At 43.5% G+C, this 27,506-nt stretch overlaps 1 protein-coding gene across 1 annotated transcript in view; it reads left to right on the top strand.

Moving 5' to 3' along the window:
• WASF3 (WAS protein family, member 3) overlaps window positions 1-27,506 on the top strand; it is a 47,355-nt gene that overhangs the window by 18,520 nt on the left and 1,329 nt on the right. The window contains exons 2-8 of the mRNA XM_010139350.1: window positions 4,294-4,436; window positions 12,268-12,402; window positions 15,337-15,490; window positions 16,363-16,480; window positions 22,373-22,548; window positions 25,395-25,658; window positions 27,287-27,505. Of these exons, the coding sequence (XP_010137652.1) occupies window positions 4,304-4,436; window positions 12,268-12,402; window positions 15,337-15,490; window positions 16,363-16,480; window positions 22,373-22,548; window positions 25,395-25,658; window positions 27,287-27,505 (1,199 nt within the window). The 5' untranslated portion in view covers window positions 4,294-4,303. The remainder of the gene's footprint in view (window positions 1-4,293; window positions 4,437-12,267; window positions 12,403-15,336; window positions 15,491-16,362; window positions 16,481-22,372; window positions 22,549-25,394; window positions 25,659-27,286; window position 27,506) is intronic.

Here is a 27,506-nt window from a genome sequence, read left to right as displayed (position 1 = left end):
AAAGCTATAAAACTCCCTGAAAATAATAGAATATATTCAGGGAGAATTTAGGGTGGATGTATGGAAAGCTCTTTTTCATGGTACAAATGTTCAGCTTTGTTATATTTTGCTAGAGGATATAGAAAGAAACTTCTTTGGAGTTTAAAGAAAGGGATTGAACTATGTCTTTGAGAAGATGTGGTAAGGAAGCACTCACAAGTAGAGGGGCTGTTCGATGAATTGGCATTCGTTTCCTGGTGTTAGTGAATAGATAAAGAACTTGTAGGTAGCTGGATTCCATGGTTCGTTAATATTATTTTGAGCATTAGTGTAAATTGCAGTGCCTTTTTGGGGATGTGAAGGGTCAGAAGGCAGATATGGGGACCAGCTGGTGCTTGGAGTTCTTGTCGGTTGCTCCAGTGCTTGAAACCCAGCCTGCCTCTTACAACAGCCATGCTCTGCTTTGTTTGGCCAGACTGTGCATTGTGTTTGTCATCTTTCCTGTTTGTTACTGCTCATCTGCCTTCTACGTGATTTTTAAATCTGACCTCCAAGACAATGTCACACTTCCTACGCACCGTTTAACAGCCGTTGTCCAGAGGAAGGTGATCTGAGCTGACCTGGAGCAACACTCTCTCTATCACAGGGGATGTGTGGAGAGAAAACCAGAAATGCTTCGGTTATCTCTGTCTGTACCCCGCTTGCCTCTGTAGTAATAACTACAGGAATAAATGTCTTGTAATTTTAAAACGAAAGGCAGTTTCCCCTTGTTATGAGGGGAAAAAGAAAAAAGAGATGAGAATACTGAGCGAGCATGTCTGATGCGACTTCTTAATGGGCTGATGGGAGCGGATTCAAGCTTCTGATGTGCTGTCCCTCCAGAGAGCGCGTGGAAATCGAGTTAGGTCAGCTGGTGCCTGCAGGGCGTGGAGGGCAGTGTCTGTGCTTGAGTCAGAGTTCAGTCCAGACAGATGTGGTGCCTGGTGCGTGTCCAGTGAGGCACGCATGGATGGAGTGAGATGTTAAGTGACGGCTCACCCTCTTGGTTTTCTTCTCCCCTTTTGACTCCTGCTCCCGTTGTTCTGGCCTGATGCTAATGCCTTGTGTATTTCTGGTGCAGCCAGATACAGGTACAGTAGAGCATCTCTCCAGGCCCTTCAGCTCTTGTGCCAAATGCAGTGGGTGGTTTCAACGGTGTCAGCTGTGTCAGGCACAGGTGGCTTCTCGCAGGGACGGGAGTTGGACCTTCTCATCCTAGCTGTACGTCTGTGGCAGTATTGCGTGTTTATTGGGGGTAAAATGTGGAACTGCCATTGCCAAGTCTTTTCTCCTGCTCCACTGCACCCCAGCTTGGTTGAGCCTGATGAAGCCCCTGTAATTCAGGGGCTTATTTTGGCTTTATTTTTTGTTTAACCTCCTGTTACATATATTTTGAGAAAATTTTAGCCTGATTTCTCAAGAATTATCTTCAAGAAAGATTAAGTTAATCTGCCTTGACTTGTGTGCGGTGAAGAAGAAGGTGGTAGTGCTTTTGTGGCAAGGACACAAAGTAGTAAGAGCTTTTTTACCGACTAACGAGTCAGTAGCTGAATAGGTCAGTGTTTGATTAGGTAGCTGAAAGTTTTGAGTTGGAAGAAACGTGCAATTACAGGCCTTTCCCCCTCTCTGATCAGGACCAGTTAATGCATTGCTTAATCTGTTGCATATATTTACTCCTCAGCATTCAGTTTATCTTTCAGAATTAAACTTCATGCTGAAATGAGGTGGACACGTAAAGATTTAAAAAATGTGTTCAAAAATGAAAGCTGTTTTCTTGCCCCACTCTCAGCTCTGCTGCGTGGTTTAGCCTCCTCTTCATAAAGAAATGGGATGTCTTGTGTCGCTCTGTCTCTCCCCTACTAGCTCTTGGACATGTTGGACCGCTTCATAGAGAATTGGTGCGAAAACAAAGTACAGTTGTATGTTTTCTTCAAATTTAGCTTTTACAGATGAGAAGGGACTTAAATTAGTGCCCCTGGTAAAGGCATTTTGGTTACCCTTGGTGTGGTGGGTGTTTCGGGGGGAATCGGGCAGTCAGCTGGGGGGCGTGCTGCCAGCCTCTGACTGGCCTCGGCGTGTGGCACAGGGCGGTGGCAGAAGTCAGGTGCACTGCGAAAGGTGAGGGGGTGTCCAGCTACGAGAACGCTAGACACAAAGCCTTGGGAAACCAGGCTTCATTCTGCTGCTCCTCTGGCTCTTCATACGAGAATTTTAGTAAGATGGGTTAACAAAATGAAATCGAGAGCATGAACATAAGTAGCAAAGCATATCCTCAGTAATCCTCTCCAAAGAGCAGACAAACCCCGAACCCGGTAGAGCGGTTGCCTCGTTCACCGGAGTGTTTTGCTGATGAATGGCACATAAAAACCAGGTCCAAGACACGACAGTTTTGTGCACTGTCTGATCACCCACCGGCACTGCAGGAAGTCTGTTGTCGGAGTTGTTGGCGTCTTTGTGCCTTCGGTTTGTATGACAGTGGTGTTAACGTTGCAGAAAATCACAAACTGTAGCTCATGTGTTGTCGAATACCAAGATTTGGAGTTGGCGGCTGTAGCACTGCTTTATGATCCTGTTGATGTCCTGGTTGGTGATTACATGTGAACGCTTTACTGCACGCTGGAACAAGCCCTCAGGGACTTTGAGAGTTGCAGTGTGACAGCCTGTTTGAAGGGTGGTGCTCTCCAATAATTGTGAATTTCCAGTTTTTCACTATTTTTTATGCAGTTTAGAAAACTTGACTGTAGTATTTTAAAATGCATCTGTTTGTAGAGGAAGACAAAACCAGAACAGAAACCAGAAACTTCTTACTCCAACAGAAAATAAAAATTGTTTCTTTCTTACCTCTGGTGTATTGTTTAAAATTTAGCAAACTCAGCTGGCCTTAAATTCTGATGTATTTGAATAAACTGTCTCATATTAAGAAAGACGTAAAATATAATTCAAGACTACCGCTTAAAAGTCACGAGCCTGTTTCTTCCTGGCCTCTTCTGCAGTATGATTACAGTTTAATTTTTTGCTTTTGCTAATTACTTAACAGTTTTAAATTTTTTAGAAATACCAGAGAAGAAAATACATTAAACCTTCCAGGGGCGGGGGGAAGTCATTATCAAAATTACCATGCGACATTTGAAAAGCAAGAACGTCTTTGTAATTTACTAATGTGATTTTAATTAGAGAAATTGAAAGGTTACTCTAATGGCTTTAGTGCAATAAAAGAGAAATTTTCAGCTGAAGTCTCTTCCAAATGAACTTATGTCCTTGGTAACGCTGTAGCGTCTCATTCCAGAAGATTTCAGTGCCACACGGTCTTTCCACCCCCGTAGTGCACAGACATGCAATCGTCGGTGTTCCCCGCAAGCCGATCAAATTGACTCGTGATGGGGTTAGTGCCCTGTTAAAGAAAACTGCCTAAGAACTTTTCATAGGTCTTCTCCCTTTGGGGGGAATTGTGTCCCACAAAGCTGCTTGCGGCAGGGTGGTGTTTTCCATGCCCTTGTGCCCCCTGGTGAGACTGAGAGATCTCTTCTTGTATTTGTTTTCCCCACCCTAGTTTCTTTTAGTTTTACAAGAAAACCAGTTCTGACAAGCTTTGTTTTCTCAGATGAATGTCTTCTCCCATCTGACACGCTCTCAAGATCGATTCAATATGTGCTCTTACTCAGGTCAGGTTCTTCCAGCACCACCTGTGGAAAACCATCTTTTTCTTCGCACTGCAGCTTCTTCCTCATTCTCACACGGACCGTTTCTGGGAGGTCCTCGCCCCTGTCTGTCGGATGAGGTTGTCATTTTGACTGAGAAGTGTCAGAGCAAGGGGAGGTCGGTGTCTGACGTAGTCCGGGGGCTGTGAGGCATGGACAGTCGGTTGGTGGCCCGCCTGCCCGGGCAGCGAGCCAGCTTGCTGGAGGCGGCGATCTTTCCTGCCACTCCTGTGGGCACTGCCAGTTTTTTATAATGTGAACGTGCGGCGAATTCCAGTGCTTCTGGTGCTGCAGCCCAGCTCTGTGCATACAGGAGATCTTTGACCAAATCCCAGGCAAAAAGTGTGCATTATCTGCACGGGCTGTGTGCTCAGTGCTTGTCTGCAGTGCTCGTGTCGTCTTCTGGCTTGAGTTTGTCAGGAGGAATTGGTGGTATCTTATGGCAGGAAGGCTGAAGCAAGTACTTTAAAAGGAGAAAAGGTGAAGTACATTTTGTAGAAAAAAAGGAACGTGTGCTGTGCGGATCCATAGCTCTTAATTTTTGCAAATGTAATTCCTATTTTTCTGTAAATTCCAGGTTGTGAGCCATGCCTTTGGTGAAAAGGAACATTGAACCACGGCATCTCTGCCGAGGAGCTCTGCCAGAGGGGATCACTAGTGAACTGGAATGCGTAACGAATAGTACCCTTGCTGCTATCATACGCCAGCTAAGCAGCTTAAGTAAGTATCTGTAACTTCCTGCAAGTATTTGATTCCGGATGAAGAACTGAATAAATGAAATGCTTAAAGATGGCTTTGAAATAGCAAAATTATGATTCAGGACATTGCCACTTACGTAACACGGTAATGTAATCCTACTGCATTGCTTTTATGCTCTTCTGTGTTTTGAAGTTTGTACAAGAACAGTCTCTCTAAGCTTTACAAGTATAGAACAAACAAACAGAAAACCCCCCAAACAACCAAAAAACCGAACAACCAAAAAACTATGGCATAGAAAACCAGGAGTTTTTCGAAGGTGGAAGAAATTGATGCAAAAACCAAGACTAGCACTTGAGCTATTCTTGGCTTTCAGTTGTCCAAGATGAAGCCAGCAAACTCTTCAGCCTCTTGGTATCACAGGACATATTGGACTGAAATTTCAGTTTGTCTTAGTGTGCTAATACTTCTTAAGCCTTTTCTTTGTAGACGTGTGTGATCAATTCATATGAATGAAATTAAGTGCGCGTGTCGGAAGAATGGCATTCATGGAACAAACCTGTAGGCTACCGCTGAGCCAAGCTAGCGTCAGCTCCACACCGAGTAGCCTCCGCAGTTACACCTACACACTACACCTGCCAGCTGACACCACAACTAGCAATTACAGAAGTGTGCCTGGAGTGCTTGCAAGAAGAATAATACTTGTTAATGAATGAGAAGAGAGATTTCTTTAGAGTGTTTAACAATCAGCAGCTGTTATTTGTGCTGATAACTCTGGTCCTAGAAAAGAAATTATTGCTTCATCAGTTTCTACACTTTGTAAACGGAAATGGTTTAAGAGTGTAATAAAGCCCATATAGAGTTTAAACCACGGATCCCACTAAGTCTGGTGTTGAATTTGTGATGACAGGAAATAGACTGTGCTTAGGGAAGGAGTACAAGAACCCAGAACGTTCCCCTTTCTGGTAGTCAGGAATTTGGGGAGCTTTTGAGCTGGAGGTCCACCAGAATCATCCTGTGTAACGAGCATTTGTAAACCTGTTGTCTGTGGAATTGTTCAGATAGGGACTGCACTTTTTTTTCTCCAGTGACCTGAGGCAGAATGACCTACAATAGAACTTGACCTGTTTCTTCCTTTTCTGACTCTTGAGTGATGCCGAATGGTGAATGGTGATTTCGTCTCATGCATTTCTGTAGCCATCTGTGATTTTATCAAGTCTTCAGCCTGTTCTCCTAGTGATACCTTTCCCCAGTTGGAGTGTCCTGAGCTGTTAGTACTCTTTTTGGACAGAAACTATTTTCTATAGTCTAATATAGTCTGATCATTGTTATTTCTGCTTGGATATGGAGTTTAAGATGGAGTGTTGAGGACTTCAGATCGTAATCAAAACAGGCTTTCTTCTGTTTTTTCATTAGTTCCCTAAGAATTTATAAAATTTTAATTGCTGCTAAACGTTGAGTTGATATTTTCAGAGAAGTTTTTAAGTGATTTTCTGATCTTTCTTGAGCAGTAGCTGACGATTTAGTGTCTAATATTATTTATTGTTAGTCTGCATTTGTCATTGAGTTTCATTTACTGTTTTATCATTCAGTTCCTTAGTACTGACATCTTTTAGTTTCAGAAAATCGGGACGAATGAGTAATGCCCTAACTGCATTCAGGGGTATCAGATCAGACTTCGTTTTGGGTATTGTACAATGATTGGCCAAGTGTGGATAACACACTTTTCACTTGCCCAGCTTGCTAGGAGTGTCTAGCTTTCTTTTCTCCAGATTTGGTCTTGAGGCTAATCTGTCTGCTGCATGGCGTATTCAGATCCTCTTACGATGGTTGCTGAGGGACTGCCTGCTTAATCCATATCCTGCAATTTGGCTGAAGCAGATGTCTTAGGTCATCAGGAGTTTCTGTAGACAGCCCTGGAGTACTTCATTAGTGTCAAGTTAAAGATCTGTGCAAACAAATTATGTGTCCTTTGTTTTATCATAGAATCATTTAATGGTTTGGTTTGGAAGGAACCTTAAAGATTATCTAGTTCCAACCCCCACTGTCATGGGCAAGGACACCTTCCACTAGACCAGATTGGTCAAAGCCCCATCCAGCCTGGCCTTGAACATTTCCAGGGATGGGGCACCCACAACTTCTCTGAGCAACCTGTTCTAGTGTCTCACCCCCCTCACAGTGAAGAATTTCTTCCTGATATCTGATCTAAATCTACCCTCTTCCAGTTCAAAAATGTTACCCCTCGTCCTGTCACTACACTCTCTGATAAAGAGTCCCTCCCCATCTTTCCTGTAGGCCCCTTTAAGTACTGGGACACTGCTATACAGTGTCCCTGAAACCTTTGTTTCTCCAGGCTGAACAACCCCAACCCTCTCAGTCTGTCCTCACAGGGGACCCTCTGAACCTTCTTGAGCAGGTCAGTATCTGTCTTACGTTGGGAGCCTGAGAGCTGGAAGCAGTACTCCAGGTGGGGTCTCATGAGAGTGGAGTAGAGATGGAGAGTCACCTCCCTTCATGTCCCGGCTGTGTTTCTCTTGATGCAGCCCAGGATGTGACTGCCTTTCTGGGCTGTGTGTGCACATTGCTGGCTCATACTCAGGTTTTCATCCACCAGGAACCCCCAGTCCTTCTCCACAGGACAGCCATATTCCTGTTAATACATCCCAGGATATTGTTGGTTTTCTGGACTATGACCACGCATTGCTCATATTCAGTTTTTCATCCGCCAACACTCCCAAGTCCTTCTCCACAGGACTGCTCTCAATCCACTCATTGCCCAGCCTGGATTTGTGCTTGGGATTGCCCCAACCCGTGCGCAGGACCTTGCACTTGACCATGTTGAACTTCATGAGGTTCACACCAGCCCACCTCTCCAGCCTGTAAAGGTCCCTCTGGATGGCACCCCACCCCTCAGGTTGTCAAGTGCACCACACAGCTTGGTGTCATCAGGAAGGCTGCTGAGAGTGCACTTGATCCTGCTGTCCACGTCACTAGCAGAGATGTTAAACAGCGCCAGTCCCAATACCATCCTGTGAGGAATGTCCCTTCTCACTGATCTCCGTTTGGCTATGGATCTGTTGGTGATGGTGTTTAACACCAGGTATTTGATGGGTGAAGTCTACCACCAGGCTTGTCCACAGCCTAAAATCTGTCATGTTTGCAGAGGGATTTTTCTGCAGATGGTGTTTGTTTTGCCTGTGTTTCAAGCCAGCTGGGAGCAAGGAAAAGACCACAGGAAAGCGCTGTGCAGGAGCTAATGTAGTATGTCCTGCTGACAGCATCAGAGCTCGTTGGTGTTCCCGCAGCCCGGAGCACGGAGAGAGCAAGTGCAGGTCTACCTTCATTCACAGTTTTTAATGCTGCACTGGGAGTTTGCGGATTTTAAAAACTGGCATGTTTATGGTGCTGCCTACAAACTTGGCTTACTTCTGCCTCTGCTCTTTTCAGGAGACATGAGCGAGTTCTTATCCAAAGGAAGTGTGCTCTCAGTGGAGCTTGTTTCTGTTACGTCTTCAGGCTGGGGTTTGTGTGCAGCCAGCTGGCTTGGAGCACCGGCAGAGCGAGCAGCCTTCTGTGTGAAACTGCGCTTTTCTGTAAGGCAAAAGCTTGACTCGGGGATTCACCTCCGCTTGGGAGGGGAGAATCTACCAGGAGGAGTACTGGGAGCCTTTGCAGCCCGTGCTTGTATGTACCACTTCCCTAGAACACAGTCAGTCAGAAGCAGAGGCTTTGGAGAATGCCTCCACAAACCACTCGCGTACTTTTGGCAGTGGGGTTTGGTCTGATGCTGCAGGGCTCTCCCCAGTGAAGAGAAGCTGCGCTCTGCAACAGGATCTGTTGCACCGTGGTTTTGTTCCTGAGCTTTACGTACCTGTATATGTGGGGAGAAATAGTGAGTTACGTCTGATTGTCCTTGAAGACTGACTGTTAAGATGTGTGTATGTACTTCTTCGCTGAGCTTCCCTTCATTGGATTTCAGTTAGTACTTGCCGTGTTTCCAGTTGTGTTTACCACTTCTGTGGTTTTGTGTCTTTGTCTTCTCCATTCATTCAGCTACTCCCGGTCAGGCTGAAATCGTATTTCTGCGTGGCAGTGAGCTGTCTGTGCAGGGGTGCAGGGCTGCTGTCTTTGACCCGTACGCGAGTGACACCAAACATTTTTGCCTCTACAAAGGAGGAGGCGTGATCTGTGGGCTCTTGGAAGCCTTTCTCGTGGAGTGTTAGCTTTTTTTGGCATTGGGTAATGTGCTGGAGGTGCTATGAGTAAGCAGATAGGAATCAAGAACCGGGTCAGTAACAGACTACTACTTTTGCTGGGGAAAAATAAAAAGAAAAAGGAGGGGCAAGCATGATTCCAATGCTAATTACAGATGCTAGTTACAAATGCATGGGTGGAATTGCCATTTTCTCCTCCACGTTGTGATGAAACGGTCATTTCCTGGGTGAATTCTGACTTACAAAACATCAGCTAGTTCTGCGGGCTGGTTCGGTCCTTCCCTAGGACCCCGAGGAGAGCATTAGTGCAGTGCTGGCTCCCTTTGGGGCAGCCCAGTGCCATCTTTCTTCAGTGTCTTGTAGAAGTGACACTTGAATGCCAGGTGATGACATCACCTTTTCTCTTGATAATGCGTGTTCGTGAGGTGAAGAGTTGTAACCCTTCACATGCCACCTTTCTGGTAACTGCAATGCGTTCTGCCGTGTACTTGTGCTGTGGAACATGGAATTCAGAGGAAACACTCTTGGGTTCCTGGTCTTCAGACAGGCCAGCACCATTGCTGAATTCTTCCGTTAGAAGGCTGAGCATTTTGAGTGCTGACGAGAGACCTGTGGGGCAATGTATTCACTGTGTTAGTGCACAGCTCTTCATGCAGAGTGGAAATCAATTGTAATCAATCCAGGTGGTGTCTCGTCTCTGCGAGACATGTTACAAACCGATGTGGCAAGAGGACGTTCAATGTAATTACTGTAGAACTGGGGTAGAGGCATTATTTAATTATTTGTGAAATAACTGTTTGTCTCCAGAAATGTCTCGCAATGCTTGCAAGTTTATTTTGTGAGCCATCAAACACCCAGCTCAGTGAAGATGACCCGTGGAAGTGGAGAGAGTCATTTCTGTTAATTGACATTAAAACCTGCTGGGAGCGGGGATTTGGTGAGGCTGCAGCTTGACTAAATTTCCCATCAGCTACTTCTTTTGGAGGGAGCTGTAGAAGGAAAGAATGCATAATTCCTGTGGTGGTTTTTTAAAATGAGTATTTAGGCTGCCCATATGTTGGGAAGCATCTCATGTTTTTCAATGACTGTCTTACAGTACCAAAATCAGCTCTGAAGTTGAAAGATATATGCTTGTAACTTCAGATAGTTTTTTCTGCTTGTTTCTGTATTGTTAAGAATCTAATTTAAAAGATGGTAACATAGAAAACACTGGAAAAGTTTTATTTCAAAAACTTGCTGCATCCTGTTAATCAGAATAACGCGTTCCAACATTGCTTTACCATGTCACTGTTTTTCCTGACAGGAGATTGACAACCTGTCTTTCACTGGTTTAGAGTAGCAAGAGTTTTTTAAAAAAAAACCCAGTAGAATTCAAAATTTGAAAAAGTAAGGTCCCACAAATCAGCTTTATGACGTATTTTCCCTCCCGGAAGATAACTGACAAGCACCTCTCTGCTCGACTTCTCTAGGGGTGATGTGTTTAATCCTGGAATGTGGCAGTCGTCCCTCGGCAGGCTGATTTCAATGTATTAACATAAACTAACATCCATTAAAATGTATTGATGTTTTGAGCTCTGAATGCTGGCGGCTGAAGAATGTCATGCCTGCTGTATTTAGCTGAAGAGTTAAAAAACTTACTCGTTCCGTAGCCTGGAATAACCTCTTGATTTGCAGCAGCTAAATCAAATGGGGATTATGATCGAATCTCAGCGAGCTGCTGGGAGGCACATAGGGAACACTCCTCGTGTGAAGGTGAGCTCTGGCATGGATTGCCTGGAGAAGTTAGGAAGCCTCCACCCTTGGAAGTATTCAGATCTCAGCTGGACTCAGTCTGTCTGACCATGCTGTGAGCAGGGAGTTGGACTAGATGGTTTTCAACTTCAGCTTTTCTGTGGTTGTATGGTTTCGGTTTTGGAGGGGGATATTAGGAGCAGGCAGGCAGCACACCCTGCTGCCTATCCACCTTCCACGTCTATATGAAACAGAGCATGGCTCCACCCATGTGTCTCATGTTTTGGGTTAGTTACCAACTGATGATCCTACATTTAGTGAAGAAATACATTTCTAGCAAAGTCCTCCACTCAAACCAAGGCAATTAAATCAGTTGGGTGGTTTTTTATTTGTAATTCTCCAACAGTGCTTTCAGAAACTTGTTGTTCCACCACTCCCCACAAGTAAATGGTCCAAGAAAGGGGCAGATCCCGTTGACTTCCTAAGTGTGTCTATTTTTTTACTTTGAGTTATTGTCTCCACATGTTCTCAGGGTAGGATCTTGACTGAAATTTTCATGATGTCTGTACTTTTGTTTGTAAAGTACCAAGTTTAGTTATAGGACCCAGGATAAAATGTCAACCATTCCATTTCCTTTTCCAGTCATAGGTGGTTAATACATATTCCATATTGTTCCAGCTATTAGACAAATTTTCACTTTGCCCCTTCCCTGCGTTTCTGCCCTTCAGTCCCGTCTTGATACAGGTCACAACAAGATGGGTTTAACTCACAAGAATTCTTTGTTTAAAAAGCATGGTTGCATGCAGGAGGCAGGATTCTACTTTTTGCCTGGAGAACTGGAGAGTGGCTGTCTTGAGAGGGGTGTTGGCTGCAGGAGTTGTGGGGTGGGAGGTCTGAAATGCCGCAGCAGCTTCTGGATGGGAGGGACTGAGGCACAAGTCGGTGCTTACTGTCAGTGGAGTGAGCAGGAGCAGTGAGTTGGGGTGGAACCAGACACTTACCGGGGAAATTCTTGAGCAGAAGTGTTAAACTGGGGATCCTGATCCGGAGTGGTTGAGAGGTTTGGGCTGGGGCAGGAGGAGAGTCGAACTGTGGATGAGGGTGCCTGGTACTTGGGGAGGTGAAGCCTAGGAAGGGAACGTCTGTGCCCAAGGGTCTGTGGACCGAGGGGTTGGGGTCATCACATGGCACTCCTGCCTACTGAAGCACTTTCAGGGTAGGGCCTGGGGCGGTAGATCTGACCTGGACCACACACACTCCTAGTGCTTGAGAAACTGCAGCAGCTGAAAGGAAGGTTGGAGGGGTTGTGAGCTCCTCCTTTTGTGCTCTGTCAGGTCCTGCTGGCCATGGGCAAGTGCGGTCCGTGCCGCCGTGGTCTCTCCAATGGCTCAGTGACAGCACCGTGCATGCATGGTGCTTCTGCAGAGGGAAGCGGCTGCCTCACAGAGCTTTCTACCTGTTTCACTTTGCCTTCACTTTAGCGTTGACTTGTGCTTATGCTCGTAATTAAATCTTATCAACTATGCATCGCAAGATCTCAGATTTTGAGATTTACTTTCCGAAGCTCTCATGGACAGCAGTAACTTCATTTTCATCACAGGGCAGGTTTTGATGATTGGTTGTGTGTCAATTGGCAGTAGCTGAGCTACACGAGGATTAAAATTTGGAAGTCTCCTGGTTTCTTAAGTACAAGAGTTACTGGGATGTCCAGGAGAGCAGACTTCAGGTGGCGTTTGTGGTGTATGTTGAGATTTTTGTACAAATCTGTTACTCGGGATTTTGTGGAATGATGAACAGCGCTGTTCTAATCCTGCGGGTACTGTTTTGTTACAGCTCCGGGATGCCGAAGCTGTTTGTCTTGTGTTTCGGAAGCCTTTAGCAAAGACATCTCCCTGTCTGTTTTCTTACAGGCAAACATGCTGAAGACATTTTTGGTGAATTGTTTAATGAGGCCAACAGCTTCTACATTAGAGCAAATTCCCTTCAAGACAGGATCGATCGCCTCGCTGTCAAAGTTACCCAGCTGGATTCAACGGTGGAAGAGGGTAGGTAATTGCCTGAAAGCAGGGAGCCCGGAGTGAGGCTGACAGGACCGCAGTGTTTAATTGCACAGCAATCTCTGTCTGCTCAAAGCAATCTCGAACCGGTATTTCATCTTGTTTCCTCAGTAAGGCAAGCTGGGAAACGCCTGTTAGAGCGAGAAAAGGTATTCTCAAGGTGTATAACTGTCTTCATTTCTGACTCAGTGTTCCTTCAAGAAGCCCCAGTAGTAATGGAGCTGTTAAGCTGCTTTTTTGACAGGGAAAACTTTTCATCTGAGTGTAGTAAGTCAGAAGTGAATAAATCTAGACCTTACTGAAATTAGGTTAGAATATTGGGAAAAGTTTGAGGAAGTAGATCAATGTCCTTATTTCAGGGTGGGGTGGTCACAGACTACGTTCGTAGTGTCTGTTCTGGAGTCATATGAGATCTCTCTTGCTCTTTACCTAAATGAGGAGCTGTGTGTTTGTGTCAACTGGACAAAATTCTCCTGGGGGTTCTCGTCACCAGAAAACAGCATTTCCTTTCAAACGCTGCTCCACCCTCCCTTGCCTGTGTGTGGTCATTCACTTCATAAATACACTGTAAAAACAAAGGGTGTCAGTAACGTCATTACACAGTTTGAAAGCACTTGCCCGGGTCGGTAGAACCTACTTCTCCGTGCAGTGCTGAGAGCGGCTGACGTGCACGTTTCCTTCTACGTTCAGTTAGTGGCTGAGTCAGGCACTGCCTGTCTTCCTTCTTCAGATGATTCCTGCTCTTTGGTAAAATTTAAAACTTGTTACAGTGGGACAAAAGTGTAATCTTTACTCCGTGGTAGTTACTGCTACTTGTGATATATTTACGATTTATATCGTTTATGTATTTAATATTTACATTGGTATAATCTATTCTATTTAGTTTCTCTATTAATGCCAATATTAAATGTTGCTGTTCATATTTAATAGTGTAATGTTTAGGCTTCTATTTTTAGCTTGTTACTCTCTGAAAATTATTACATCTGATTTTTTTTTTCTGTTTTTGGGATGTGTTAACTGGTAGAGTATCACAGTTGATAGTTGCTCCTTTACTGTCTGAGAGGTCAAGAGCTATATGGGAACACAAGCTAGGCTGTTAGGGGGTCGCTTCAGCGTAGTCTTTGAGGCACGTTGTGGTGGTGATACGAGGAAACTAGATGATATTTGCACACTCTACCTGATCCTTGCTGAGGTGGACAATGTCTTCATGCTTTAAAGTCAGCGGGTTTTTTGGAACGTAGTCCTCATCAGAGGCTGGTTTTGATTGTGGTTTTTTTTTTTAATGTCTGATTTGTGTTATGCAACATCTTCTGGCTAGTTTCTGGAGTTTGGAGAGTCAGTAAAAAACCAGCCTGTTGGAAGGGGAAACTAGTGTATGGACTGAGAATTTAATCAGGTTTTTTACTCTTGCATTGCTAATTGTCTTTGACACTAAATTGCTTATGAACGTCTGTGACTGCTGTCACTTCAGTGTTAGTAGGAAATTTCATTAGCTGTTTGCTGTAGAAGTTGCATTTGTGCTCTTCTGAGTATCTTCTCTCAAACAAGAACGGAACCGTTCAGATAGATACATCTGAAAAGACTGCCTGAAATACCTCACTGGTTCACTTATAGACAGGTTTAAATAAAAAGTAGTTTCTCAATATTCTGATTTTTGGATATTTTAAAAGCTTCACAATAATCTAAGTGGTCTTGGACTGGGAGGTGAGACTCAGGTAACAACAGTAGTTGGGTAGAGAGTGGATTTAGTTTCCGTCGTGACAGAGGAAACCAGCATACCTTACAGGGTCTCTATCAATCTCCTTGGCTTTCTGGCATTGCAGGTCATCAATATATTAAATTTTTCCCTGGTTCTATTCAGTTACTGTGAGAAATTCTTACAGTTTGTTCTCAGGACTCAATAATCAGATGAATGGACAAGAAATACTAGATGAAATGTCAATAGGAATAATAATAATAATAAAAAACACCCCCACAGGGTGTTTCGTTTGCACTACTGCTACAGCTTACGCTGCTGTAAAACAGTTCGATCAGTTCCAGAAGTGGTTAGTGTCATGGTAGACAAGCCAGTGAAGATGACGGCACCATTCAGCAGCAGTCAAAACCTGTATTCCCGGTTGCCCAAGAATGGAAGTGATGTGGAGAGCTTTCTGCCACACTGAAATCGTCACTGGCACTGACTGGATCTTTTCAGCAATGGCCACTCCATCTCAGGAACACTAAGAGTGAAAGTCTTGCTAAAAGTGACAGGAACAGCTAAAAGCAACTTAAATCTGTCATTTAGAAAGAAAGCCTGAAAAGGCTAGTCTTGTCTCCCCCAGAACTGTGGAAAGAAGAAATGGGCGTATGTCACTGGACCGCCTAAAGACGGTAAGTACTCCTCTGCGTAGAGAGATGAGGAAGACTTAGGATCAAGGGATGTACAGTTACATGGAAAGATTTTGGTGTTGGGAGACGGTGAAAAATGTGGAACTCTTGCTCACAGGAGGTTGTGGAGGCCCTAATTTAATTGAACTTAGAATGGGGTTGAATGTGAATTTATAAAAGACGATGTGTCAGAGAAATACCAGACCTTGCGCTTCAGACTCAAAGCCGATCTTTCTGCTGTTAGAAGTCCAGGTTAAACCTCATAAAAAGGGGAGATCATTGGACATCTGCACGTGACAGGATTCTTGCATCATTTTCCAAGGCACAGTCCATGGTGCCATTATTTTAAGGGAGGCTCTGGACCGAGTAAGACTTAGCTGATTTCTTATGGTAGTTCTTCTGTGCCTTTGTGATTAAAGGTCATGGTTATCCACTAAGGAAAAATCTCCTCTATATTTTGTTGGGAACGTTTTAAATAGCTAGTGTAAAATGGACATTATTTATCCACTTATGTGAATTTCAGAGTTGTGACAGAAGTATTTTTGCTTCTGACAGTATCATTACAGGATATCAACATGAAAAAAGCATTCAAGAGCTCAACAATACAAGATCAGCAGGTAGTTTCAAAGAACAGCATTCCTAACCCAGTGGCTGATATTTATAATCAGAGTGACAAACCACCACCTCTGAATATTCTTTCACCTTACAGGTATGGCAATATTTATTGTTTACATTCTTGTACTTTGCCCTTTGTCTCCTAGTTGTACGCAGAGAATAATTACAGCAGAAGGGAAAAGTTGTGTTGGTGATGGAGATTTGTTTTCTCAGGAACTTCGCTGTTCATGGAAACAAGAATTGCTATTACCACACTTAAAATCATGAGTTGTACCTGACAAAGATATTCCTGTTTCAGCGTAAGTGTTACATGGCAGCACAGGACCAGAGAGCAAGGGCCACTGACTATGTAAAAGGTGGAAAGAACATTAATCAGATGTGAAACTGCTTGCTTTGGTTCATTTATCCAGACAGATGGCTTTGTTGCTTTGGCCTTCCCTCTATTCTCCCTCTTCCCCACAGCATACACCCGCGTGTGCACACACAGTCTTCGCCTTTTTCTTTTCCTGGTTACTTAGAGGCAAATAAAAGATCAGGAAAAGGCCATCTGGATTGAGCCAAGTACTGCTTTTCCAGTTCTGCTGAGACACTTGAGTTCCGTTCTTACGCTCCTCTGTCCCCTGCACATCCTGTCTTGGCACTGGTCTTGCAGCACCGGTGACTTCCACTCACTCCGGTGAGCCAGCTGATGCAGGAGCCCCGTCAGCTCCTGCTGAGCTCTGATGAGGCGTAGCCTGGGAACATGCTTCCCAAAGGGCTGTGGATTCCCCCCCGTCCCCTGAAATTCTGGCGTGAATCACACCAGTTTGTAAACTGTAACTACCAAGAGTGGTACTGGATGCGCTTGGCACGCTGCTGTCCAGTAGTGCAAAAAAGGTGAAGCTTGGACGATCATTAAAGTGAGTTTCGTTGGTTAGAAAAATACTAGTTCGTATTTTCTTACCCTTTCTTCTACTGTATTTCCAGGGATGATAAGAAAGACGGATTGAAGTTCTATACTGATCCTTCCTATTTTTTTGATCTTTGGAAAGAAAAAATGTTACAAGATACTGAAGATAAGCGAAAAGAAAAGAGAAGGCAGAAGGTAAAAGCAGAAACGTAGTAGCTAGTGTATGTATTAAAATTCTGTGTATGGTTGTCAAGGCATAAAAATCGTGTAGTTTGTGTGTGTGGAAAGACCATTCCTCTTCACAGGTGGCTGTAGAGTCAGTTTTTATAGCTCACACTGTCTATTTTAAGAAGGTGGCACACTGAATTTCAGGACTACTGTAGTTATCTTCCACGATGCTTTCTCTAATCCTTTGCCAGTATCTGCTTAGTAGGACTGAGCAGAACGGCCCTGCTGTGCTTCAGAAAAGACTGATGTGGCGGGGGGGGAAGGAATTCGAGTTACGGTTTCCTTTACTTTCGTAGTTCTTTATCCAGCAGCATTAACTCCTGTAGCAAAACACGAGCTTATGTGGAAATAAATATTTTGTTAGGTTTGTTAATCACTTGGTGGTAACTCTTTACACCTATCACAAGTCAGTAAGATGATAATACACAGCAAAATTATTCTGTGCTTCAGCAACAAGAGAAGGTTAATTTTAGGATTAATGTTGTTTGTGGGTTTTAAACTTAAAGGAAACAACAACAAAAAAAGGTTTTTTTGTAGAAAAGTGTCTTCATTCTTTCTGGAATATCTTCAACAGTTTGGTCCAAGATGTGTGTTCTGATGCATTCAAGATTTTTGTAATGGGTTTTAGTTTTGAATGAAGAAAGCAGTTGCTAATTCTGCAGGTTCTTTGCAGTCAGTGTTTTTTGTCAAACCTGAGGTTTTTAAGTTATTTGAAGGTGATTCTGGAAAAAAAAGGGAGGGAGGAGAGTCTGAAGCAATGGCTGCCTATCTTATCTGGCAGAAGGTGCCCTTCGAGAAAGGTTCAGTGAGAGATAAGGGATGTAGAATAAAAGGAGTCCAAATGATGCACAGGCTGCTCAGAGGCAGTAGGAGGAAGCTGCTTTGCTTTCCATGCACACGTACACGGACACGAATGTGTGTCAGTGCACACACACACGGCTGTCACCTGGGTCAGCACACCTGTACACGTGTGTATGCGAGCAGGCGTAACATATCCGCTGCACCACACGGTGTGTATACGTAGTGTCTGATACCGGAGTGTGCGTGTTGCTGCGTGTTTGTGTGTACGCATCGAGTATGTAATTTGTGTGTGCATACACACTAATACACACGGTGCCGCTTAGGAATCAAACTGTAGGGTACGACTGGGGAGTCGTACTGTTCACATTCTACAAAGTTCTGTTAGTAACTTGTTCCTGCTGCTAGACAAAGCTTTCAGACCACAGCGTTTTCAAACAAAATGGGAGAACTTGATTTAACTAAAACATGATTGAGGATTTTAAAACTTCTGGAAGAAATAAATCAGGTCTTCCTGTTAGGAGCATGAGTGGAAAGTGTTTTCTGTTCTGACAGGTATCCCAGTGCTGAAATACTAAAGTAGAGTTGAAAAAATTTGAGTAACCGCTTTCAGTAGAAATTATTGTCCAAAGCAAAGTATTGGGAAATATTAACTTGGTTATTTGTATAATTGTATAAAAATGAATATGCAAAGCTCTAATCCCTCTATATTCTCAGTGTGGTAAGTCACAGAGCTGATTAATAGACTGAAAATAATTAAAGCAGCTTTCATTCTCTAGTTCAGTTGGTTTTTTAAAGATTCAGTATTTCTTCATGAAAAATACGAAGGGATAATCATACCCTTTGGATTTTTTTCCTCCCACCTTTTTGCCTTTGAATTTAAGTCTTTTCACTAGAGAGAGTGATAAAAAGAAACTGCTATTTTTTAAATTCTGATTTAATATTGAAAAGGAAAAAATACAAAAGCTTTTAAAATAAAATTAGGATATTGCTTGAAAAACCTTTGATTGCTTTAGAGAGATTCTTACAAAACCACTTTATAGATAAACTTGCTTTGAGACTATGTTTTAGGCAATGTATCTCTCACTTATTTCCATCCATGCTGTATTTTTTGTGGATTTTAATTGTCTTGTGCCAGTCTACAAACCAGGTGTGGAACACGCTCAGTTCCAGTTACGTGGAATTACGGCTCTACGGCGCAGAAATGCCCACCTCGATAAATGGTACCTGAGTGCTGTTTGATGTGGTTAAATATTTAACGAGGCCAGCTCAGAGCAAGGCAGCCTAGACCGAGCTGGCGTGGCTAGGTGTTGCTTGGCGACAGCAGGAAATCTGGATTGCAGGAGAGTTTTGTCACCTGGAACCTTTAGGGGGCTGGAGGGTCTGGGCGAGGTGTCTCACAGCCCCGTTGGGTCCGCAGCTGCCTATCAGACTCCTACTGTCCTGCCTTGTGATAGCAGCGACCAGGAGTCAGTCCAGAGCATCTGCGACAGCTTTGTGTCCAAAGGTGCGTTTGACTCTACTACGCGAGAATTCCTTACGCAGTTCCTACTCTGCGGGAGCACAGAACAGGAAAGCTGTTGGGAAACCGTGCAGGTGGAATGATGTGTGGTGTTGAGCAAATGATAAACCAGGCATCCAGATGCAGTCCTGCTCAGCTGATACCGTACAGCTGGGGTTTAGCCTCAGTTTTTCAGGTGGTCAGCGAAGCCTGAGAGTGATCCTTGCACCGGAGAATCAGTTCTCCAGTCTAGTTTTAGTAATGTGCCTTAAGTGCTTGAAGCATTGCAGCCGCAGGTTTGAGAGGAGTTCAGTTTTCCTGCCTTCAGATCCCATACTTACTGCAGAAACTAACTGGAGAAACCTCACGCAGGCTCCCTCTGCTGTTTGGCTCTATCAGGTGAACAACTTCTCCGAAGAAAACTGTAGTTTTAATTCCCTAAGTCTAAAATCTGTGGTGTAGTCTCTTTTTTTTTTTTACTGTCAAAGTCTCAGTAGATCAGTGCTGGGGAGTTCAGTGACAGTGGTTTTGACTCGTGCCGGTGTCAGTAATATTCTGGATTCAATGACCACAGTAGACCAGCTGTTGACTGTTGGTTAACCAAAGGGATGCTCTTCTGCTTTGCCTGTTATTGTCCCCTGTTTTTTCTGAGGAATGATTATTTACTTAACGAAGCAGACACCTCTAAATTTGGAGGGCTTGTATTTCAAAAATCGTTCTTGATGATGTGATTGGTAGGAACTTGTAGATTTGTGAAGTCAGGAGGATACTCTAGGCACATGCTTCCAGTTTTTTGAAAGTATTGCAAGTACTTGCTGAAGCTGCTTTCTGTTCCTAGCTCTAATGCCTTGAATATCATTTGGTAACAATAAGTGACACAAGTATCAAAATGAACCTAACCCTGCTGGAAGGCTCTGATCGTTTGCTGTGTTTGCTGAAATCGCTTCCTGCCAACAGCTGAGTGACTGTCCCTGTTTTCTGGCTAACCTACAGCATCCATGTGTCTGGCACAGCTTCTCCTGCGCTCGGTGAAAGGAAGTGACTCTTCCTAACTTCCCTAAGAAATGTTTCTAACTGTAGCCATTTGGAGAGGCTTCAGCTTCTCCTAGACCTCTGTTCTCCTTGCTCTTGGTACTAAAACTAGAGCTGTCACCATTGTCAAGGAGTGAAGATATGACTGGAGCACATTAAAACTGTGCTATTAGGGGTGTGTGTAGTTAGGGCTGTACAGAGTTTTGTCAGCTGCTAGTAACTGGCCCACCCCAGTGTTTTGGAAGAAATTAAGCATTTTAGAGATGCATTTATACAATTTTTATTCCAAAAATCATACCAGTAGAGTGTAGTACTGTTTGAGCAAAACAGGTTCCAGTATTCATTAGCACACTTAGAGGTGCTGGTCTAAGGGTAGGAACAACCTATCAACTGAAATCTGATGCCATAAAAACACATAAAGCTTTGTGTTAATCCTGTGTTGTTTATTTACACATGCATATGCACCTACCTTTTTCCTAGAAACGAAAGAGATCTCCTTAAAGCCAAGCTTTTAAATAGTGGTTGTATGTAAGCAGTCATGTAAGCACTCCTGGTTGTACAGGAGTTGTATCAACATGATTGTCTTCCAGTCAACATCCTACGTTGGTCAAAAGGTGGATATTTATCTAGAAACTTGCAAGAAATGTGAAGTTGTAACCCTTAGAGGATGGAGTTACTCTTCTGTGGGAGGACCTAGAGCATATTTTCAGTTAACCAAAAGGCTTACTTGTACTTTCCTCTCAAATCTAGCATGATTTGGTAACAAATCCTTTGTAAATAGACCAAGATAAAAGTCACAAATTAAAACAAATTAAATTTTGCAGCAATCAAATGGAAAAGACAGATGTAAAGCCTTTAACAAGTGTATATTCAACCATTAGCAAAACTTATAAATAAAGCATGACTGAATCTGTCTCCCTTCTGCTGCAGTTCCTGTACTGGGAAATTCTGATGTGAAGAAGTGATATTAGAGGAGAAAGTAAAGCCTGGCATAAACTGGATAGAAAAGGGCATGATTCTAAAAAGTTTGGGAGAGAATAAGATTTCACAGGAAGGAATTAAGAACTGAGGTGATGATCTTTACTTAACATGAATCAGATCAAAAATCTACTTGCTGCAAGGGCCAGGAATGAGCAAGTGTCGTTGGAACATTTGGATGTTGAGCTTCAACATGGCTTTTCTCTGTCATCCTTAATGTTGGAGATAGATCAGCAGGCCCTTCATACGAAGATGCGTGAACAAGCAGGAGGTCCAAAACAAGGGCAAGCAAACCCTCTGATAGATTTTTGTTCGTCGCATAATGCCAAAGAGATGATCTCAGCGTTACTTACCCAGCGCTCTTTGACAGTCAGTAAAATACCGGTGTTCAGCTGCAATGTACTTCTGTCTTTTCCTTTTTGGTGAGACTGGCTCACTTTGAAGGCAGAGATTACAGAATCAGATACTTGCTTATCAACGTTTTGCCGAACTCTTCTCTAAATACAGCTGAATATGGCTGCATTCTCAGAATATCCATGGAAGTATTTCCTGATAAACCATTTTTCTAATAGCCAAAAGCCTACTACTGACTTACTAAGAGATAAAAGATATTTAACCTATTTGTGAATTTGTATGCTAAGATGGGGGTCTGCAGCTTATTAAAAAAAAATAAAATCCAGTGCCTTCCTAAGTGTTGGGAAAAGGAATAGCACATAAATACCCTTTTTATTTTTCTGCTGAAGCACCAGTACTGTTGTTCTGTTCCTAACGAGTATTAAACGTGGGTGAGGACAGCATCTCGCGGGTGTGAAAGCACCGAGTCCCACTGTGTGGAGATCTCACTGAGAGATGAACACTGACATCGATGGGGCCTGAAATGATACAGAAAGAGTTTAAAAACTAAATAGACTGATTCGTCTTGAAGCGTACAAGTATTACTGGCCTGAATATTACTGACGCATCACAAGGAGGGTTAGTGTCATTCACGTTTATATACGATAATGGGAAACGATGAGGAGGAAGAAGCGGGAGGAATTGCAGTAGTTAATCAGCGGAAGTAAAAACAAACAAAAAATTGTTTCACATAGACTGTGAAATAGGAAAGCGTTCCATTTCCCCACGCTTGCCCAAGGCCTCAGGTGACTGTGACCCTAATGAATAACCAGAATAACTCTGGGCATATGTAACATTCTCACAAGTTGATTTATGGGAGAAGGAAATTACAAGTGCTTCAGGACGGTCTGGATAAACGACGTACGATGTCAGAGGAAGTTCAGCTTTCTGGCTTTTCATCAGTCACAGTTCTGCACTGGGAAAACCGGTAGGTCTGTATGACACCGGTGTGTGCATCCTACAGAGGACAGCGCAGGAGTCTTCCTGCTAACGGGGTTCGTAGCACGAGGAGGTGCTCAGCAGAGAAACGTTGTGAGGACTTGGCTTCACCTGTAAATCTGGTCTTGTTTTCATGCACTCTAACTGCATTTTAACCAGCTTTTTCCCTTCCCTTTTTTCTCTCTTTGCATGCTTTATTTCTTTTGTTTGAACATTAGGAGCAAAAGCGTATAGATGGCACCACCCGTGAGGTGAAAAAGGTTAGAAAAGCCAGGAACAGACGCCAGGAGTGGAATATGATGGCATATGACAAAGAGCTTAGACCTGACAACAGGTTGTCTCAGAGTGTGTACCATGGAGCGTCTTCCGAGGGATCCCTGTCCCCAGATACTAGGTCTGTGTCCAGCAAAGCTGTTTGTTATACCACAGTTGTCTGTTCAGAAGTACTGAGTAGAATTAGGTGTTTTTGCAGGTCGGGAGTAGTTAGAACAGACCAACCTTGTTTTAAAGACAACCAATGCTTGTTTTAAAGTTCCTCTCAAAATGATTTTAAAGCGTAAGTAACATAACATGCTCTGTAATGATTTTTCTCTCCCTTGGTTTAGATGAGGATTTTGTTGTCATGCTGTTATGCACTGTATGTAGTGAGATGAGTATTTGCTGCCTGCTTTATCTTTGATCTAAGTCGCTGTAGTGACATTTCAGTCTGCCTCCGCTAGCTGCTGTCAGTGCCTCCTCCTTCGTGCCTGGTGTGTCCTGTGTTACGCTGCTGATAGCTTTAATATTCTTCTGTGACCTGCTCAGTTGAACATGCTTTTGCCTTTAACAGAACGCTCTAAAGGTGGAGTAGTCGAGCGTTATCGATGTTATATTTGTCTAAAAATCAAGCTACAAACCCAGATGCAACGTTATTGCTTGAAACAGCAGAAATCTCTGCTTGGGGACCCACAGCAGAATTCATCCCTGACTGAGATTCCCTTTGAGCTCGGTGGGTGGCACCTGCTCCTGGTGCGCACGGAAGTCTGAGTTTTTCCACCGAGCTGGTCTCTCTAGAGGATTTTCCCACTTACTTCCTCTGTCATGGTTAGTTGCTAGCAGTAATGTTAGGAATAAACAGAATCTACTGGGGAAAGTGTGTGGCAATTTAGCATTTAAATTGTTGAAGTGCCAGCTGAGGACGCAGCCACCACTGCAGCAGTGTGGACCGATACCTTTAGTCTGCTGCCCAGTGGAGATAAATTTTTAAAAATCTGCTCACCACTTTGTACGTGTCATGTTTCCGTCTTTGTGAAGAGAAATCATCTTGTAATTGAAACAAAAAACTTGAAAAAAATTGCTACTGCTGTTTCACATTCAGACCCCTTCTCTGTCTAAAATCCTTTAATTACCAATGGTTTTTTTACAGTTTCTAATGCAAAATGTTATCTCCTGTTTGTCAGTCTGTGATGTTTCATTAAGACTGTGCTTTCCATAGGAGGATGTGGTAAAATTACATTGACGTTCAGCTGGCAGTGCAGCATGTGGACTTTTCTCACGAGTTCTGCATTTCACACATTATGAGTCCTTTTCCAGCCCTAACACCTTGCTTCCAGGATTCCTGAGTTTACATAATTGTATTGAAGTAAATTTTTTTAATCTCCCAGCAATGTCAACCTGTGTTTCACTGTTGCGATATCCACAGTATTTGCAGTCTGTATTTGGCTATTTTAAGCAGAAATTGTCGAATGGGTCATTATGTTGGATGCAGATGTTGTGGTATGACACGTCTTGTACTTACAGAAGCCTTCAAATTTCGTAACGTGTGGGGAACTTAAAATTCAGTGACTCAGATATCAGCGATTGAATCCTGAATCTGTGTTGTGTATGCATGGAGGGTTAACGTTGTGCGTGGTAGCGATGTGGAGAGAAGGCTGTTCTTTGTTTGGGGTCATCTTCGCTGTAGGAACTAAGCGATAAACCCCCCATACCTATAGAAATAAGTCCTGGTGTCAGAGACATTTTTATGCTGACAGCTGCTGCACAAGCAGTGCTCCCTAAGTAAGGTCACAGAGAAGTGTATTTGGCTGTATGGAGATTCCTTTTTAACGCTAAAGTAAGAAAACAAACCCTCCTGTTTCTTCCCCTCTGCTAATTGTAAGACTTGCCTGTTAACCATTGACATCCCAGTGTCCAGACTGTGGCGACTGACGATGTATTTGTTATACCTGTTGTACTTCAGAGAGAGAAACACAAGCTGAATCCAAACAGAAACCAGCAAATAAATGTGAGGAAAGTAAGAACAAGAAAAGAAGAGTGGGAGAGAAGGAAAATGGGCATTGAGTTCATGAGTGACGCAAAGAAAATGGAACAGGCAGGAAGCTTGAAAGAGGACAAAATGCCCAAAGGGTTTGTCACCTTGTTTTACTCAAAGCCCTGGCTTTTTGTTGCTTCCCTTGCTTCCAGCCTTACAGATCCGTGCATCGGTTTACTGTGTTCACTAAAAGCCAGGCTGCACGACTGCTCGTTACTAAACCAACTCTTTGCAGTGATGGGATGAAGAGATCCTTTTGCTCCCTCTCTTGGGCTTATTCGACAGAGCATCCTAGACTTTGTATCTTTATGAACTCTCTGCTCAACTAATATTGACATTTCCCGGTTTCTCTAAGCCTTTCCAGCAAAATTAATTGTGCAAACAAAGTAAAAACCGTTTTCTAACTTCTGAAATTGGCTTTCTCTGCTTTGGTAAAACACACTCTGCTGCATAGTTGTGAGTGCTTGCGGTATTGCTTTCCTGTTTGCTGCTGCCACTGTTAACTTAAGGCAGGCCTGCTAAGTGTCATCAAACAAGAGACTGTCCAGGTCACTGACAAAACCAGGATGCCTCCTTATGGCTACTAAAGAACTCTTAAATCTGGGGAAAGCTCTGTAATTTTTTTGCCTTTTTTGAGGTCTGTGTACAGGAGGACATTCTGCATGCAGCTAGGATGCTGAAATACCGAAAATGTTCCATTTCAGTCCTTTTATGCTGATTTGTCCGACTAATTTATTTTTGAGTCGTATTAAGCTGAACCATGATTTTTTATTGCATTTGTTCTTGTGCTGTCTGTGGACTTACAAGAGAATGGTGCTTGATAATCAGGGAGTTCTGCTGCAGAAAAATAATTCTGATTGCATTCTCTTTAGCTTTTCTTGTGAGCTATTTAGATAATACCCTGTTACACTCATAATCTGTTCTTCTGCGTCCATTTACTTTAATTTTAGGTCCCATGCATCTGACGTTACAGATTATTCTTATCCTGCTACTCCGAACCATTCCCTCCATCAGCAGATAGCAATGCCTTCGTATGGAACAGGAGATGGTCCACAGTACATGGCAGCACCCCAAAGCCATGAGCATGAATACAGACCTCCTTCCACCACTGTGCGCCATGCTACTCTAAACAGACCTCAGCAGCCACCTCCGCCTCCGCCCCAGCCTTCCGATGGCCAGCACGGCTCAGTCCCCGTGGTACCAGCAGAATATGGGTAAACCTCCTGATTTCTTCCAGTGGATTCCTGACAAAACTAGAGGGATGCATGTTTTTCGTAACCAGCATGACATATAATGCACATATACTACACACAGAAAGACCCCAAATATAGTAGTTATTTCCCTGGGGAGGGCAGGAAAAAAAGAAGGTATAATTTCTATGTATGAACTGAGTTTAAGTGAAGTGAGAAATAAGTGAAGCAGAAATAATGAACTGTGTATTGAATGTGGTGAAATCAATGTGCTTGTAAAAATATTACGGGTTCCTAATGTAGTATTAAAAAGGGCATAATTTTCCTTTAACGTGGAAAATAGTTTCAGCATAATTTGCATAATATTTTAAACTTCAGCAAATGTGCAGAAAAAGTAATGCTGAGTGTGATTAAGGTGGCAGTCGGTGCTCCATCCCTGGAATGACTGTTTAAAGGAGCGTAGGACAGAATTGGGAGGGATCTCCTCAGCCCAGAAACAAGTTCCCGAGTGGCACATAATGCACGATGTGCATTTACCAAACCCCTTCGTGGGCGGTTTGCCTGAGCGCGTTCTGACGCAGGGCTTGCTCCCGGCTACTGGCTCTTCAGTAGCAAGAGAACGACTGTTCGCGAGCCAGTCCATGCCTGGGGGTTCTTTTGCTTAAACAGCTCTAACTTTCAAGTTGTAACCCCAGCAAAGCTGCCGTCAGTCTTGCCTGTGCTGTTTCGAACTAAGCAAGCCAAAGCTTTTCAGCCTCGCTTGATGCCCCCTGGGATAGTGTCTGCCTGATTCCTGTCTGTGTCGTGCTGTAGATGACTCGGTTATGCTGTGACTGACTGCTCCAACCTGCGTTTTCTCTGTTATTTCCAGTTTGTTACAGGAATACTTGTGCTTAGTGCCCAGGTACACGACCATTGTCAGTGTTCACAGTTACCGTGCACTGACATGTATCACCAAGCGTCACCAGGAACTTGCCTTCAGCTCCTGTCTCCTGTATCTAGTTCTTTACCTACTTCATAACTCTCGTATTAATTCCCATTTTGTTCTGCTTAAGAATTCTTTTAATGACATTTTAACGAAGAAATTAGATCTTCCCTGTTCCTCCTCTCTGAAGCATCCATCAGATGTATCAATTTAATTAAATACTATTTAAATTGATACACTTGACTAAGTGTATCATGAGATACATGATACAGCTTTGGGTAAATCTTCCCGCTCGTTCTTTCCGCTGTCCTCCATGCCGATGTCTTTTATTGTCTCTTAGTGTTTGTTCTGATGCTCGATCTTCTGTGGAGGCGCTAGGCAGAGTCTGCAGCTTTCTTGGTGCCGCCTCCACCATAGACGTTGTACTTCACATTCTCACAGAGTGTTTGTTCAATAACAAAAACAGTTTTATACCTCGCTAGGCAGGAGTATTGTTAAAAAACCTCACTTTGTGGAGTGCTAAAAAGACGCTGCCTTTAACTTCGTCATCTGCCTTAAATCGCAGTGTGCGTCAGTATTTGGCAACTCTCGTTGGCATCTTCAACTCAGCAGTTTAAATTCCTTTTGGTTTTTGTTTTATCTGAGGTTGGATGAGAGCAGTTTAAGTGTGATGATCTGTAAGTCCTGACTTCTGGTGCATTCAATGTTTTTGTTCTGTTTTATATAGGATGCTTCCAGCTCAGATGGTGGATTATTACAATCCTACAGGTCCTCCCCCTCCTCCTCCTCCCCCTATGATTCCTTCGGCACAAACTGCATTTGTTAGTCCCCTTCAACTTCCCGTGCCACCTTCCCATTCTGGACTGGTGACCGGCTCTACATATGCAGCTGCTCATCCTCCTCCTTCTAGTGGGCTCATTGTCACTGCTCCTCCTCCTCCCGGCCCG

The sequence above is a fragment of the Buceros rhinoceros genome, unplaced genomic scaffold (genome assembly GCF_000710305.1).
Source record: "Buceros rhinoceros silvestris isolate BGI_N320 unplaced genomic scaffold, ASM71030v1 scaffold11827, whole genome shotgun sequence".
In the NCBI taxonomy this organism is placed as follows: Eukaryota; Metazoa; Chordata; class Aves; order Bucerotiformes; family Bucerotidae; genus Buceros; species Buceros rhinoceros.
Note: the sequence above shows the minus strand (reverse complement) of the source record. Positions and strands in the feature narration are given on the sequence as shown.